This window comes from Daucus carota, chromosome 3 (genome assembly GCF_001625215.2).
Source record: "Daucus carota subsp. sativus chromosome 3, DH1 v3.0, whole genome shotgun sequence".
Taxonomy (NCBI): domain Eukaryota; kingdom Viridiplantae; phylum Streptophyta; class Magnoliopsida; order Apiales; family Apiaceae; genus Daucus; species Daucus carota.
Genome location: NC_030383.2, coordinates 36,121,306 through 36,138,042, shown reverse-complemented (window position 1 = coordinate 36,138,042; position 16,737 = coordinate 36,121,306). Strand labels below are relative to the sequence as shown.

Sequence of the window (16,737 nt, the reverse complement as noted above, 5' to 3'; positions counted from 1 at the left end):
GAGTATCATTGTTAAGGGACAATAATGATGCATTAAGACTAGTATGTTTGTTGACTGATGATCACATCTCATTGATCATAGGTATAGTGATGCTAAAGTCAAGAACATAAGTGCATGTATCGACACATGGCACTGGAATGACCCACCGTGAGATTTTACATGTTAATAAGTGTCATTAGAAATTCTCATTGTGATAATGATGTAATGATCCTCTGACTTGATATCATTATATTTCTATATGAGAATTAATATACTTTGGTTGCACTAAAAGTTACCTTTGACCGGGTAATGATGAAATGTACATTGGGTATATTATGAATCATATGAGAAATATGAATGATCTAGAAAGGATTTAACCCTCCTATTTTAGGAGTGATATTATTGGCCTCTTGATTGAGTGAGACTATAAAATGCATGGCCGTGCTCAAATATTGATTTGTTTAATAGTCTACTCATTGATCAAGGAAATTCGGATTAGACGATGAAGAGGATGACACAATACATGCCTTGAGTCTGATCTATAATATAAGGTTAAAGGGATTATATTACATTGTACATTATTCACAAAAGGTTTAATTGAATCACCAATTATTATTATTACTTGGGTAGCAATGATGTATTACTAGATGCCGCTCATTGTTTATAATTTTATTATTGGATATTAAAATTATTGCCAGCGTAATAATAACCTAAAGGGTCACACACTTTGAACGTTTAAAGGAGTTTTAATTTAAATTCTGAATTTAAATTAAATGATTAAGTTCGAAATAAATTATTTAATTGAGCCAGTCTTAATTAAGTAATTAGAATTAGAATTTCGAATTTAATATTAAAACCAAAATCGGATTAGGTTTGGAGAAGCCCAAATCCGATTAGGGTTTGGCCCATCTATCTCTCTTCCCTATAAATACATAATGATGTATTGTTTTAGGGTTAAGTAACATAAAATTCGTTTTATTATAAAACCCTAGCAGCTCTACATCAAGAGAGGCTAGAGAGAGAGAGAGAGAGAGGCTGCATTCGGCTAGTACCGGCTCCGGTGATCTTTGGCGATCAGACGTTCGTGTGGACTGCTTAGAGACGCGATCCTTAGACGAGGGCTGCGTGGTGATTGCTTGTTCCGGACCTCCATCTTTCGCTAACGTAAAGTTTCAACAAGGTATTATTTCGTATCTCCATGATCAGCCGTTCTTTATAGATGGATCCTCGGGTTAGGGTTTCGGATTTTTTTTTTATTTTACGTCGATTATCCGCTGCGTTTGTTGCCCCGAAACCCAACAGTGGTATCAGAGCTACGTCTATAAGGGGCTGATTTGGTTACGTGTTTACAGTATTCGATGCATGTATGCATGTTTTATGAATCTGCCTTGATATGGTTTTGAGATATGTTGATTATAACATGTTATATTGATCATATATGATTCTGTTATGTTAAATATAGTGATATGATGATACTAGCATGATTATGATTTGCCATGACTGATTAGTATGCGATTTGTATGTTCTGCATATGATGTGTTGTTTATATAATGATATAAACTGTTCAATAAGATGGTGTATGGACATGATCTGGTCACTGGGGAATGATCAGCATGTATATGATATATGCTTCTGAAACTGCATATGATGCAGTAGTGGCAGAAGGTAACAGATATGATCTGTTGTTCCGAAATTGATGATTTTTGTATAGCACTTGTATTCAGGAATCAAAAATTTCCGAGCTCGACCCCAGCCTGGGGCTGCCGCCCCCGGACCCCGCCCGGTGGCTGCCGCCCCCGGACCCCCGCCCGGTGGCTGCCGCCCCCGGACCCCCGCCCAGGGGCTGCCGCCCCCGGACCCCCGCTTTGTTTGGTTATGTGTTCTTGTTTGTTTACTTGAGCATGGTGCTGGTTATGGCCTTAAGGACCCCTAGTTTAATATTTTTTTTGGTTTTGGTTGTATAAATACGACTTGCATGTCGTGATATTCATTCTTGTAATTTTAATCTCGAATGTAACTCGAGTTTTCTCATGTAAGTACATTAGAATAGGTTGTACTCAATTATTCATTGTAATGTACTTGAAGATTGAAGGATGATCCACAAGGAGGGGCAATCAAGGAGCATGAAGACTTGTAATAGTTATACATCTTCACCATAGATTGACCTAGATTCTTTCATTAGCTTGAAAGAATCATATAGGATAAAGGCCATAACCATGCACGTTTACATACTGCACTTTACATATATGATGCATGAGATGATGATATGTATGCGTAGTTATAGAGATGCATGCTTAATTAGATTAAGATGTATGTATTCGATACGACACCCATGCCATGCTTGTTTAAACAAGATAAAATCTGTAACGACTCAAGATTTTAAAAAGGAATACAACGATCATGAGATTCTCGTGTTTATGAAACACGGAATTAATTATGGATTTTCGATATTCAATGAGAGGAAGATTCCGTCGGATTTGGGGTTTTTAAGTATAGCCGTTGTGCCAACACCTCAGGTCAGGTTTTCAACCAATCAAAGAGTATTGATTTGAAATATTTGATTCAAGGAAAAATTGAGGATCTCTTTATGACAGGATCATGGTCGTTTTAATAAAATCCCTAATTAAAAATATTAAGTTAATCAGATGCCTTCCAATGATTAATACTCGTCAAGATCTAGATTGAAAGAAGTAGGTTTGCCAAAGCAAAGTGCTTTAATCAATCATGGGAAGACGTGATAAGTAAATGTACTTAGTTAGTGAATTATTGGGTCTAACTTAACTAAACCATCACAATAGGATTGTGGGTTTAGAGGCATGGAGTTTGGTGAGATTTATTACATAAATATGTGCAAAGGGTTGCTCCACCAAACTATCCAAGAGTTATATTTGATATAATTGACAAATGTTGTCTACCTAAATAGTCATGTTTTGAGAGTATTAGCCCACGCTAACTTAAAACATGGATGAAATATGGATCTTGGCTCACTAGAAAGATTTGCAGAAATGCTTTCCGAATTAATAGTTAGGGCTATTGATTTGAACAAAATAGTGGGAGATATATATTTTGAATATATATTTATAATCACTTGAACATAATTTAATAAACATCTGTAGACTAATTTATCTTATGCATTTGAAAATATTGTAGATATCCAATGGCAAATAATTCAAACAACTTCTCTGTACGATCAGTCCTTGAGAAGGACAAGCTGACAGGAACCAACTTCCTTGACTGGCAAAGGAATTTGAGGATTGTCCTCAAACAAGAGCGCAAGCTCTATGTCATAGATATTCCTCGCCCTACACCTCTCGCTGAAGGATCAACCCGTGCTCAGCATACTGCTTATCAGAAGCATACCGATGATGACACGGATGTTCAATGTCTCATGTTAGCGACCATGAGTGCTGAACTTCAGAAACAACATGAGAATATGGATTCTTATGATATGATTGAGCACCTTAAGCGTATGTTTGAGGGACAGGCTCGTCAGGAGAGGTTTGATACTTTCAAATCTTTGAATGCTTGTAAGCAGGGTGAACGTGATCCGGTAGGACCGCATGTTCTGAAGATGATAGGGTATATTGATTATCTTGAAAAATTGGGTGCCCCGATTGGTCCTGAGCACCAAATTGATCTGATCTTGCAATCTCTAAACAATAACTATTCTCAGTTTGTAATGAATTACAATATGAATGAGATAAACAAGAACCCCGCCGAATTGTTGGCAATGTTGAAAACTGCTGAGACCAACATTCAGAAGGCGTCCCCTACTCCCATATTGATGGTGAATAAGGGGAAGGCCAAAGGAAAGGGTAAATGGAAAGGCAAGAAGAAGATGGGATCTAATTCTAATGCCAATCCGAAACCTGGTCCAACTAAGGCCTTGAAGCCAAAAGGTGGTGTTCAGAAGGAGGGTGATTGTCACTATTGCAAGAAACCAGGTCATTGGAAGAGGAACTGTCATGCTTATTTGGAGGATCTGAAGAAGAAGAAGGCTGCTGCCGCTTCTGATTCAGGTATTTATGTTATAGAAGTCAATTTGTCTACTTCAACATCTTGGGTATTAGATACTGGATGTGGTTCTCACATTTGTATGAATGTGCAGGAGCTACAGGGAAGTAGGACGTTGGCAAAGGGAGAAGTCGACCTACGAGTTGGCAATGGAGCAAAAGTTGCTGCTATAGCTGTAGGGACTTATCATTTATCGTTGCCCACTGGGCTTATTTTAGAACTTGAGAATTGTTTTTACGTGCCTGCAATTTGCAGAAACATTATTTCAGTTTCTTGTTTGGACAAGAAAGGTTTTGCTTTTTCAATTCAGAACAATAGTTGTTCCTTTTCTTTGAATAATGTTACCTATGGGGTTGCACGTTTATTTAACGGTTTATATGTTCTTGACTTGGATACTCCCATCTATAATGTGAATAATAAACGACTTAAAACTGATGACTCAAATAAAACATACCTCTGGCACTGTCGTTTAGGCCATATAAATGAGAAGCGCATTTCCAAGTTACATAAGGATGGATACTTGGATAAGTTTGATTTTGAATCATACGAAGCATGCGAACCATGTCTCATTGGAAAAATGACTAAAGCACCTTTCACAGGACAAGGTGAGAGGGCCACTGAGAGATTGGAACTAATACATAGTGATGTATGTGGTCCAATGCGAACTATGGCAAGAGGTGGCTTTTACTACTTCATAACATTTACTGATGATTTCAGTAGATATGGATATGTGTATCTTATGAAGAATAAATCTGATTCTTTTGAAAAGTTCAAAGAGTACAAAGCTGAAGTAGAAAAGCAAACTACCAAAAGTATTAAGACTCTACGATCAGATCGTGGAGGTGAATACTTAAGCCAAGAATTTAAGAATTTCTTAAAAGAGTGTGGTATTGTATCACAACTTACTCCTCCTGGAACACCACAATGGAATGGAGTTTCCGAGAGGAGAAATCGTACCTTGTTGGACATGGTGCGATCAATGATGAGTCATGCAGATCTTCCAATTAGTTTTTGGGGCTATGCCCTAGAGACGGCTGCCTATACACTTAACCGAGTTCCTACTAAAACGGTCCAGAACACTCCATATGAGATATGGACTGAGAAACGTCATAGCATGTCATTTATGAAAATTTGGGGATGTGAGGCGTTTGTGAAACGTCAAAATTCTGACAAGCTAGGACCTAAGTCTGATAAATGTAATTTTGTGGGATACCCAATTGAAACAAGAGGTTATTCATTCTATAATCCTTCTGAGAACAAAGTGTTTGTTGCTCGAACCGCTGTGTTCCTTGAAAGAGAGATGCTTTCTAAGAAAAACAGTGGGAGGATAATAGATCTCGATGAAGTTCGAGAACCACATGATAACATTGAACCAGAGCAGGAACCTGAGCAGGATGTACATCAAAATATTGAGAGTAATCCTGTTCCGGAAACACAGGTTGTTCGTAGATCTAGTAGGGTTCGCCATGAGCCAGAGAGATATTATGGTTTTCTCTTGACTCAAACTGGTGATGTGATGCTTATGGATAATGATGAGCCTCTAACCTACAAAGATGCTAAGAACACTCCAGATTCCAAGAGATGGCTTGATGCCATGAAATCTGAGATGGATTCCATGTATGAAAACCAAGTATGGACTTTGGTTGATTTACCCGAGGGAGTTAAACCTATTGAGTGTAAATGGGTTTTCAAAAAGAAAACCGACATGGATGGAAATGTTCAGACCTATAAGGCACGACTAGTTGCAAAAGGTTTCAGACAGATTCATGGTATTGACTATGATGAAACCTTCTCACCAGTTGCTATGGTCAAATCCATCAGGATTTTGCTTGCAATAGCTGCTTACTATGACTACGAAATCTGGCAGATGGATGTCAAAACCGCCTTCTTGAATGGAAGCCTAGAAGAGGATGTGTATATGACACAACCTGAAGGTTTTGTCGATCCGAGATTTCCCAAAATGGTTTGTAAGTTGCGACGATCTATATACGGATTAAAGCAAGCCTCAAGGAGATGGAATATTCGTTTTGATGAAACAGTCAAAGAGTTTGGCTTCATTCAAAATGAAGATGAGCCTTGTGTTTACAAGAAAGTGAGTGGGAGCCATGTGGCATTCCTAGTGCTATATGTGGATGATATATTACTAATGGGGAATGACATACCTTCTTTACAGGCTGTTAAGACTTGGTTGAGCAAAAATTTCTCGATGAAAGACTTGGGCGATGCGACCTATATATTAGGGATCAGGATCTATAGAGATAGATCAAGAAGACTAATCGGCCTAAGTCAGAGTACATACATTGATAAGGTATTGCATCGATTTGGGATGCAAGAGGCAAAAAGGGGATATGTCCCAATGTCTCACGGGATATTGATCTCGAAAGAAAACAGTCCGAAATCATTGGATGATAAGGACCGTATGAGCAAAGTTCCATATGCTTCGGCAATTGGTTCCATAATGTATGCAATGATATGTACTCGTCCTGATGTCTCATATGCCTTGAGCATGACGAGTAGATACCAGTCTAATCCAGGTGAAGGTCACTGGACGGCAGTCAAGAATATTCTTAAGTACCTAAAGAGGACTAAAGATCAATTCTTGGTATATGGAGGAGAAGAGAAACTAGTTGTAAAAGGTTACACAGATGCTAGTTTCCAAACAGACAAAGATGATTCGATCTCTCAGTCTGGCTTTGTATTTTGTCTAAATGGAGGTGCTGTTAGTTGGAAAAGTTCAAAGCAAGAGACGGTTGCCGATTCTACAATGGAGGCTGAGTATATAGCTGCTTGTGAAGCAGCCAAGGAAGCTGTTTGGATCAGGAAATTTCTTACAGGACTTGATGTGGTTCCTTCAGTATCAGATCCGATAGATTTGTACTGTGACAATAATGGAGCCATTTCACAGGCTAAGGAACCCCGATCTCATTCCCGCACTAAGCATATACTCAGACGATACCACCTACTCCGAGAGATTAACACTCGAGGGGATATACATATATGTAAAGTGCATACAGATGATAACATTGCAGATCCACTGACCAAGGCTTTGTCGCAGCAGAAGCACGAAGGTCATACTAGTTCCATGGGTATTAGATACATTAGAGATTGGCTCTAGTACAAGTGGGAGATTGTTAGTATTGGTGTCCTAGAGACAATACTATTGTGTTCTATCGTAGACATTTATGGATTATGTTATATTGATTATGGAATAAATATTTAATGTGTCTTTATTTACTGCGTAATAAATTGAAAGCATAATAAATGTCCTTGGAATATTATATGTAATTCTATATCTCTAAGTACGTGACTTAGAAATGAGATTATGAGAATAATATCAATATTCCTAAATGTCCCTAGTCGAGTATCATTGTTAAGGGACAATAATGATGCATTAAGACTAGTATGTTTGTTGACTGATGATCACATCTCATTGATCATAGGTATAGTGATGCTAAAGTCAAGAACATAAGTGCATGTATCGACACATGGCACTGGAATGACCCACCGTGAGATTTTACATGTTAATAAGTGTCATTAGAAATTCTCACTGTGATAATGATGTAATGATCCTCTGACTTGATATCATTATATTTCTATATGAGAATTAATATACTTTGGTTGCACTAAAAGTTACCTTTGACCGGGTAATGATGAAATGTACATTGGGTATATTATGAATCATATGAGAAATATGAATGATCTAGAAAGGATTTAACCCTCCTATTTTAGGAGTGATATTATTGGCCTCTTGATTGAGTGAGACTATAAAATGCATGGCCGTGCTCAAATATTGATTTGTTTAATAGTCTACTCATTGATCAAGGAAATTCGGATTAGACGATGAAGAGGATGACACAATACATGCCTTGAGTCTGATCTATAATATAAGGTTAAAGGATTTATATTACATTGTACATTATTCACAAAAGGTTTAATTGAATCACCAATTATTATTATTACTTGGGTAGCAATGATGTATTACTAGATGCCGCTCATTGTTTATAATTTTATTATTGGATATTAAAATTATTGCCAGCGTAATAATAACCTAAAGGGTCACACACTTTGAACGTTTAAAGGAGTTTTAATTTAAATTCTGAATTTAAATTAAATGATTAAGTTCGAAATAAATTATTTAATTGAGCCAGTCTTAATTAAGTAATTAGAATTAGAATTTCGAATTTAATATTAAAACCAAAATCGGATTAGGTTTGGAGAAGCCCAAATCCGATTAGGGTTTGGCCCATCTATCTCTCTTCCCTATAAATACATAATGATGTATTGTTTTAGGGTTAAGTAACATAAAATTCGTTTTATTATAAAACCCTAGCAGCTCTACATCAAGAGAGGCTAGAGAGAGAGAGAGAGAGGCTGCATTCGGCTAGTACCGGCTCCGGTGATCTTTGGCGATCAGACGTTCGTGTGGACTGCTTAGAGACGCGATCCTTAGACGAGGGCTGCGTGGTGATTGCTTGTTCCGGACCTCCATCTTTCGCTAACGTAAAGTTTCAACAAGGTATTATTTCGTATCTCCATGATCAGCCGTTCTTTATAGATGGATCCTCGGGTTAGGGTTTCGGATTTTTTTTTTATTTTACGTCGATTATCCGCTGCGTTTGTTGCCCCGAAACCCAACATAATCTACCAGTAAGGAACCATCTCAGGCACAGAGGTATTCCTGTCACTATTCTTTGCCCTTTATGCAATGTGGATGTGGAACACTTGCTCCATGTATTCTTTGACTGTACTTTTGCGAAGGAATGTTGGCATGCTACAGGGGTTTCTGTAGATATGTCTCAAGTGTTTTTCGCTCCGGACTGGCTTTAAATAAGCTAGAAACATCGAGCTATGTTGAGAGTATTAAGCTCGCAACTATTCTATGGGGAATCGAAATAAGAAAGTTTGGGAAGACAGAATAGTTCCGGCAAATACAGCCATGGAGCTGGCCTTTAATACTGTTCATGAATGGAGGAAAGCCCGAAAGCAAGAGGAACCTGCTAGTACTAATAGAAGCAATGCAGATAGCTTGAGTAATCGAAAATGGAGACCCCTTCCACAAGGTATGTTAAAAGTGAATGTTGACGCCTCCGTGTTTCCTCAGTCAGAGATATTCTCGGTTGGTATGGTTGTGAGGGATCACAATGGTATGTTCATTGCAGCAAAAGTTATGTCTCTTCCGCGGCCTGGTACAATCCTTGAGGCTGAAAGTATTGGAGTAAGAGAAGCTCTTTCTTGGATTATGCAGCGAGGTGATGAACAGGGCATCATAGAATCAGACTCTCTTCTCACAATCCGGGCTTTGCAGGGGAAGAAAAAATATTTACTAGAGGTGGGTCATGTGGTGGATTCTTGTAAGTCGCTCATCCAATCGATCCTTGGTTTTGTGTTCTCTTATGTCCGCAAGCAAGCTAACAAGGTAGCTCATGACTTAGCTAGATATCCTTGTTCAGTTAATTGCTCCCATGTATTTACGTCTCCTCCTTCTCAATTGTTGGAGACTATCATGAATGATTATTCTAATGAATAAAACAGTCCATGAGTTTCAAAAAAAAAATATTAAATTGAGAAAATATTTTTAAAAAAAATAGAATTCACCTAATTTTCACGTTCCGAAGTCATACATGTTATTCATAAACTTGACTAAGATGTTTAAATTTTTTAGACACTTTCAAAACATTGTTATATGTGCGGATCCCCTATACAGAAGACTGATCATATATAAAAATTCTTATTTTGAATTACGTTATTCACTCTGAATTAATCAAAATTAGATTTTATATTATTTGAATGATCCAACCTACGAATGTTAATAAAATAATTTCATCAACGTGGACGCAAAGAATCAGATGATTTCGATAAATCGAAATACAGTTTTATAACCTTTTTATATTGTAACAATATATAAATAAAATATTAAATTAAGAAAATATTTTTAAAAAAAATACAATTCGCCTAATATTCACGTTCCGAAGTCACACATGTTATTTATAAGCTTGACTAAGACGTTTAAATCGTGACACTTTCAAAAACATTGTTTTACGTACGGATCCCTTAAACAGAAGACTGATCATATACCAGAAGTCTTATTTTGAATTACGTTATTTACTCTAAATTATTCAAAATTAGATGTTATATTATTTGAACAATCCAACCGTACGGATGTTAATAAAACAATATCATCAACGTCGAGGAAAAGAATCAAATGGTTTCGATAAATCGAAATATAGTTTTATAACCTTTTTATACTGTAACAAAATAAAAATAAAATAGTAAATTAAGAAAATGTTTTTTCAAAAACAAAATTCGCCTAATTTTTCATGTTCAGAAATCACAATTACAACGTTTATGTAAATAATAAAGTATACAAATCAAAATGAAATGAAAAATATAAATATAAATTATGATATTCCTATTTTAATTGATTTTATTAATATTTTCTTAACATTTCTTATTATAAAACCGATCGGCTTGAGCTAATATCGACCGACATTATTTTGACGCGGAAAATGAAATTTTTTCTTGAGATATTAAATCACCTGCGCGACAGAAACGACGTCGTTCTAGGGCTCTGCACAGTTATCGAAATCAAAACCGATCGGGCATGCGGTCAGTTTTGCTGCGTTGGTATATAAACAAAAAAACCGCCCACTTTTCTCTTCATTCTCAGGAAAATAAAGAACCCTCCTTAAATACAAAACTCATACTTGATTTTATGGCAAAAATTAGCTCGACTTCAACTTCACATCAATGGCGGCAAAAATCAAGAATCGTAAACCTTCTCCAAACTCCTTTTCCTCGGTAAGTATCCAAACTCTTTTCAAGTTCAATGCTTATAGTTTTTGGTAGAATTGAACCATGTTCTTGGCTTATTTGTTAGTATAGAACCCTATTCAACTTAAATTTGTTTAGTTTTCAAGCTTTTATATGTATACATTCTATGTATGTATAATTTGTATATATTTGTTTGGAAATTCACATGCAATTTCTTGTCGTCGGTTATGTCATGAGCATGAAAATGGTGGATTTCCTGTTTTTTATTTGTATTTGTATATGAAAGTTTGTATATATTAGTTGCTCAATTGGTAAATTTGTTTAAAATTGGTAATCACATTTATAAGGAGGGCTTGAAATTTGGTTTTTTTGTTGGTTTTTTGGTTGTATTCTAAATTTGATTATATTGAAAATGTGATTGGTTGAAATTAAAGTCGGTTGTGTTTTGATTCATTTTGGTTCTATTTGTAGGGGTTGTTCATTTTAAAATTTGTATTTTAAATAGTTGTTGGGATTTACTTGGATCCTATGTGTTAATGCTAAAGACGATTGATTATATTGAAAATGTGATTGGTTGAAATTAAAGTCATTTGTTTTTTTATTCATTTTGGTTCTATTTGTAGGTGTTGTTCATTTTGAAATTTGTATTTAAATTGTTGTTGGGATTTACTTGGATCCTATGTGTTTATGCTAAAGACGATTGATTATATTGAAAATGTGATTGGTTAAAATTAAAGTCGATTATTTTTTTGATTCATTTTGGCTATATCTTTAGGGGTTGTTCATTTTGAAATTTGTACTTTAAATTGTTGTTGGGATTTACTTTGATCCTATGTGTTTATGCTAAAGACGATTGATTATATTGAAAATGTGATTGGTTAAAATTAAAGTCGAATGTTTTTTGATTCATTTTGGTTCTATTTGTAGGGCACCGTGTGGTGGTTTCTCGTACTTGCTCTCATGATCATTGCCTTAATGGCAAGAAAAGGCAAGGCAAGGGCAATGGCAAGAGTAAGGGGAAAGCCAAGGAGACTCCCACCCGGAAGGGTAATAGAAAGTCTAGAACTGTGGCTAACGTGATGAACCAACTGATTCAGATGAAGGGGAGAATTTGAATGAAGGTACCCCGAGAGAGGAGGTTCCAAGAAGGAAGGTAAGAAGGCCATGATCCCATTCAGCCGATTTGTTTGGAAAAGTCCCTCTGAAACCAATTTGTATCAATATTTCGGGCAGACAGTAAGTCTACTTGTAGTTATTTCTTGCCCCCATTTATATAAATGTTTTAAATTTAAGGAAAATTCTAAATAATAGCATTGTACTATTGGCTTTTCCATTTGATACCACAAGACATTTTGGACTTCCATGCGGCACCATTGAGCTATTGACAGCAATGTTAACATAACACTTTGTTAAACCAACGTTAGTTGCACAGTTAAATTTAAATAAAAAAAAGCATCTCCCTCACAATTCCCTGCATACAAATTGTGGAATTAAACAGCATACAAAGTGTATAATTAACATCCAACTTAATTAAGTGTTTAGAGAATGAAATTATACCTTTTGTCTGTCAGATAATATTGTCCAATCACCCCTGCTTGAATCTTTAACCAAGTTATACAAGTTCCAAAAAAACCAACTCCAGTCTTTTTTGTCTTCAACAATCACAACTGCATAAGCCAATGGGAATATCTCATTATTGGCATCAAGTGCAACTGCTGATAAGAGGATGCCTCCATAACTTCCCTTCAAATGTGTTCCATCAACACCTATAAGAGGCCTGCAACCTGCTAAAAAGCCCTTCCACATAGCAGTGATCGAATGAAATAAATATGTTGTTGAATAGTAGCTGCTTAGGAAGATTCTCACTCTCCACAAAAGAAAAATAAGCCTTGGAATCAGGGTTTGTTTCACATAAAATCTTGATATAGGCTGGTATGTCTGCATATGACTAATCATGTCCTCCAAACAGCTTTTCAATTGCATAATTCCTCAAATTTTACACTGAACTCTTTCTCATATATACACCATATCTCTGAAACAACAGTTCATTAAAAGCTTTCCCTGGTATGTCGGGATTAGCTCTTATGTCTTCCAACACCTTCATTGCTCCCCACTTCATAGTGCAGATAGGATTATACATTTTTAATCCTCTACATCTGTGCACACTTGGCTCAATTTTCTTGATAGCCCATGTAATGCCATCTGCAAGTCTGCTGCTATGAATTCTCCAGCCACAACATGCTACATAACAGGTGGCTGTATACCTTGTTTTATCAGCCCAGAGGACATTGATTGCAAATCCCTCTTGCACACAATAGTCCCTTAGAGTATCCTTGAAGTGTCCCCTGTCAAGAAACATCATCCAGGGTCTCAATTGAATCTTCCCAAATTCTTTTATATCTTAAACCTCTCCAGTTTTGTAGTGTTTTTGGTAGTACTCATCATCATCCTCATTGTCTATAAAGTCATGCCACATACCTTGATTCCAATTATCTTTAATTTCTGGTAAAATTTTACTAACTTCATCTCCATCACTAAATTCATCTACATCTGACCTCTTCCTACTTTCTAACTCCTCCTCATTGAAAAGCGTCTTCCTCTCAGCACTCTTTGCACCCTTTTCCAGCCCCTTTTTTATTGCCCTCTGTTTGCTCAATTACCACATTTGATCCCACTACTAGTCATTTCCTTCTTGCAGTTGTTTTAGGGATCTTTCTTGCAAACATTGACTGATTACAAGGCTGTTCTTCAGGAGGATTAGAAGGCTGCTCTGAAGTAGGATTAGAAGCACTGCTAGTTATAGGAGAAAATCTTGGACTTCTTCTTATAGGTAGTGATTGAAAGGCTGTTTTAGGAGAGACAGGAGGTGGTGGTAAATTACTGTAGTTCACAGGTTTTTTTGCTTTCTTGGTTTTGATCACTTTGGGTTTTTTAACTTGTTGCCTTGAACTACTAGTTGTTGCAGTCCCTTCTAGTTGTTAACCAACAGACCCCTCCTCCACTTGTTCACCAGCCCCCCGACCACTTGATGGCCACCATCCACACTACTATTTTGTTCCTTCGATCTCCTGAAATTTAAAATGAACTTATATAATTCTGTTGGTTTTATAACAGTCCAAACAGTAATGGGTATAATCTCTCTATCACTCAGCCTATTAAACATTCTCATCAAATGCTCATCATTCAGTTTTGGGTGAGTTTCCATTTTAAACGGATAGTATAAAGTCGAGAAATGGTAATCCAATTTCAGCCCTTGTTTTTTGCCCTCTTCCTCATAATCTAATGCAACATCCAATATTGATGTCTTATCTGGATCAACCTTAATGTCAACACGTGTAGCCCTCTAGACAAACCTCAACACTTTCTCAACATCGCCCATCTGTAAATACACATACACATACATTGAAGCACACAAACACACACACACACACGACAAACATATTACAAACACACCAATATATACACAAAAATAACACAGATATTGATATTTACAAGTTCCAATGCATGAAAACACACCGATCATCACAATCTTATATCAAACAGTTAGCATGCATTTGTCTACATACGTTATTGGACTATTTCGAATGGATTAAAAAATGTACCTTTAGAATGTCGAGATTGCAAGACGAGATGATTCCGGTTGATTGCAGTGGATTCAGTAGATTCCCAAATCATCGTGCTTAAACCCTAGTCCCCTTCTACTCGCTGTGTTTTTATGTTTTTTAAACTTATTTCATTTTTGTTTATATGTTTAAACATGTATTACGTCTTATTTTAGTTTTTTTTAATTTTTTTTAAACGGCTAAGTAACGTTTCATCTGATGGAAGGGCATTTACGGTACAATTTAATAGCTCAGTGGTGCCGCATAAACCAAAATGTCTTGTGGTATCAAATGGAAAAGACAATAGTACAATGCTACTATTTGGAATTTCCCTAAATTTAATTTCACATGATATATATATATATATATATATATATATATATATATATATATATATATATATCTTTGTGTGTGTGTGTGTTGCACTTATTAGAATTTTGTTATTTTGTTGATGTACATACATACATACATACATATATATATATATATACATACATATAACTCACTTTTTAAATTTTGGTAGTATTGAAGATGATCAAGTGAAGAAGACTTTGCTTTCTATTATTCGGGAAAGGTGGCCCGTTGGACGTTACACGTTCACCGACATTGATGAAGCTAATCCCGAATGGCTAGAAAAAGTAGTCGAAGAATTTAAAGTGAGTAAAAATCCATATGTGTGTGTGTGCATGTGTGTGTATTGTTCGTCTTGATTAAGTAAATAATCTAACGATATGTATGTTTATTTATCTTGTCTTTATTATAGTTGTAGGAATATTTCAAGCAACAAAAGGGACAAAGCCTGTCCGAAGCAACAAAAATAATCAAGAAATATATCAAGAACACAATAAAGAAGATAATGAATGAGCTCAAGACAAACATTGAGCTAAAATCAAAAGAAAGCGGAGTTTCAAAATTGAGTTTAGAACTCAATATTGTTTCGAACCTTTTTGGAAGGATTTATTAAATTATAAAGAGAAGAATGAAGGGCACTTGCATAGATCATCCGTTGGATCTACGAACCGCAATAATGTCGAGTGGTTGCATAGTGTCGGTGCCCGATCTTTTAATAAAGTAAAGGAGATATATATATATATATATATATATATATATATATATATATATATATATATATATTTCATATGCACCTTAATTTCTTAATTAAGGTTTAATGCACATATATATTTCATTGATGATTTAAATTGTTTTTGGAAGGAAATGAAAAGGAAAGAACGAGGAGAGAAACCAACTCTCCTCGAAGTATGGAACCGTACGCATACAAGGGTTGGAAGTAATCCAGAGCACCCCGTGTATACCACACCGGTTGCGATGGCTGTAGCGGTAATTAAATTATTGACTTGTTTTTTTTTTTTTTAGTTTCAATGTCCATTGTACTTTTTAAGTTGTTTAATGTACTAATTGATGTAAATTTTTCTATAGACACAATATGCTTCTACTCTGCAAAGCATGCCGGTGTCGGTTACAAAAAGAGGGGATAGAGACGAGCCCTTGGAATGGTGGTTGTCAGCTACTAGAGTTCCCGAAGGCAAAAAGCCTAAGAAGGACTACCTTGTTGGGTTCCCCGAGGCTCGTGCTAGTCAACTTATTCCCACTCTCGCCTCATGTTACAGGGATTCAACAAGAGGCGGACCCGGTGGATCTTCCGATCGTAGACAAGAAGCCATCATTCCCGAAAATGTGTACCTCTATGTCGTGCTCAATGTTCTCATTGAGGTCCATGCAAACCCCCTTCAATTTTAGCGACAAATGTCTAAAGAATAGATCGTAAATTTTGCAAGAACCGCACTAGAGGCCTCCGATCCAGCTGCCGACCCGAGTAGAAGGATTCAATGGAATTCTTTTATTGGTGGTGAGATGGTACACATTGTGGTGTCGATGGTCGAGGATATTCTTAACAAAATGGAAAGGAAGGTTGAAGAGATACACATTTATATTTGTTAGCTACTTGTATTGATCGAGTATGATTATTGTCTTATTGTTTGTCATTGTCTATTATATGTGCAATTAGGAAAAGGAACGCAGACTCGCAGCGGAGAAGGATTATACTGATCCAGAGAAGTTGTCGGAGGAGGAAAGCGGTGGTAGTGGTTCTAAAGTCGGTGTTGATGTGGGTGCTGCTACGGGTGAGGGTGCTAGTGCTGCTGCGGGTGCGGGAGCTGTTGCGGGTACCCGTGCTCGTGAAAGTCCCGCACATTCAGACTCGACGCACTCACTAGATTAGTTTGGATTTTGATTTATATGCATTTTGGACTTTGAATTTTGGTTAATGAATGCCACGGGCTTTCGGTTTGCCCTCAAGCAATTGTAATTTGATGTTTATGTTTGGTAGTTAATGGGAATGCTTTGCATTGAT

At 36.5% G+C, this 16,737-nt stretch overlaps 1 protein-coding gene across 1 annotated transcript; it reads left to right on the top strand.

Annotated features, from left to right (window-relative positions):
* The first annotated feature begins 3,354 nt into the window (after positions 1–3,354).
* LOC135151516 (uncharacterized) lies at positions 3,355–8,820 on the top strand. Its single transcript, XM_064090001.1, has 2 exons — positions 3,355–3,989; positions 8,771–8,820. Exons 1-2 carry the CDS (start codon positions 3,368–3,370, stop codon positions 8,818–8,820), a joined length of 672 nt encoding a protein of 223 aa, XP_063946071.1. The 5' UTR covers positions 3,355–3,367.
* The last annotated feature ends 7,917 nt before the right edge of the window (positions 8,821–16,737 follow it).